Source organism: Cebus imitator, unplaced genomic scaffold, assembly GCF_001604975.1.
Source record: "Cebus imitator isolate Cc_AM_T3 unplaced genomic scaffold, Cebus_imitator-1.0 Scaffold0, whole genome shotgun sequence".
Lineage (NCBI taxonomy): Eukaryota > Metazoa > Chordata > Mammalia > Primates > Cebidae > Cebus > Cebus imitator.
The window spans coordinates 5,538,555-5,539,832 of NW_016107315.1; the positions used below are offsets into that span (position 1 = coordinate 5,538,555).

The 1,278-nt window shown below is 40.6% G+C and overlaps 1 protein-coding gene across 1 annotated transcript; it reads left to right on the plus strand.

Annotated features, from left to right (window-relative positions):
* Window positions 1-602: 602 nt before the first annotated feature.
* LOC108292068 (40S ribosomal protein S17-like) lies at window positions 603-1,016 on the plus strand. Its single transcript, XM_017512721.2, has one exon. The coding sequence runs from the start codon at window positions 606-608 to the stop codon at window positions 999-1,001; it is 396 nt and encodes a 131-aa protein (XP_017368210.1). The 5' UTR covers window positions 603-605; the 3' UTR covers window positions 1,002-1,016.
* The last annotated feature ends 262 nt before the right edge of the window (window positions 1,017-1,278 follow it).

Sequence of the window (1,278 nt, forward strand, 5' to 3'; positions counted from 1 at the left end):
AAAAAAAAAAAAAAAAGAAAGCCCAGGCATTGGAATTATTAATCAAAAACAATAAATCAGCTGTCTTAATATGTTCAATGAACTAAGGGAAGCCATGGACAAAGAACTAAAGGAAATTAGGAAAATTATGTCTGAACAAAAAGAATATTAATAAAGGAATAATTTTAAAGGGACCAAACAGAAAATCTGAACCTGAAAATATAGTAACTGAAATGAAAATTTCACTAGAGGAAATTCAGCAGCAGATTGGAGCAGGCAGAAAGAATAAAGGATCAGGGAACTTGATAACTGAGGCCAGGCACCGCAGCTCACACCTGTAATCCCAGCACTTTGGGAGGCTGAAGTGGGCAGATCACCTGAGGTCAGAAGTTTGAAACCAGCCTGGTCAACATTGTAAAACCCCATCTCTACTAAAAACGCAAAAATGAGCCTGTGTGGCGATGTGCTCCTGTAGTCCCAGCTACTCAGGAAACTGAGGCAGGCAAATCTCTTGAACCCAGGAGGCAGAGACTGCAATGAGCCAAGATCAAGCCACTACACTCCAGCCTGAGTGACAGAGCAAGATTCTATCTCCAAAAAAAAAAGTCACTAAGGACCCGGCCAGCATGGGCCATGATCGCACCAAAACCGTGAAGAAGGCGGCCCGGGTCATCATAGAAAAGTACTACACGCGCCTGGGCAACAACTTCCGTACAAACAAGCGCATGTGTCAGGAGACTGCCATTAACCCTAGCAAGAAGCTCTGCAACAAGATGGCAGACTATGTCGCGCATCTGATGAAGCGGATTCAGAGAGGCCCAGTAAGAGGTATCTCTATCAAGCTGCAGGAGGAGGAGAGAGAAAGGAAAGACAATTGCATTCCTGAGGTCTCAGCCCTGGATCAGGAGATCATTGAAGTAGATCCTGACACAAAGGAAACGCTGAAGCTTTTGGATTTTGGCAGTCTGTCCAACCTGCAGGTCACTCAGCTTACAACTGGGATGAATTTCAAAATGCCTTAGGGATCTGTTTGAATCTTTTCTGCAATGCTGTATTATTCTCAATAAACTTAGGACAACAGCCAAAAAAAAAAGATAATCAAAATGTTCTAATGGTATACTTCAAAAATCAAACACCAAAAAAGAAAAAAAGGCAGTAATGGAGGAATAACAAAATATAAGATATACAGAAAAGCTAAACAGCAGAAGCAAATCATTTGTCAGTAGTAATCTCATTAAATGTAAATAGATTAAACTCTCCTATTTAAAAAACAATTTTCAGATTGGTTTTAAAAAAAGG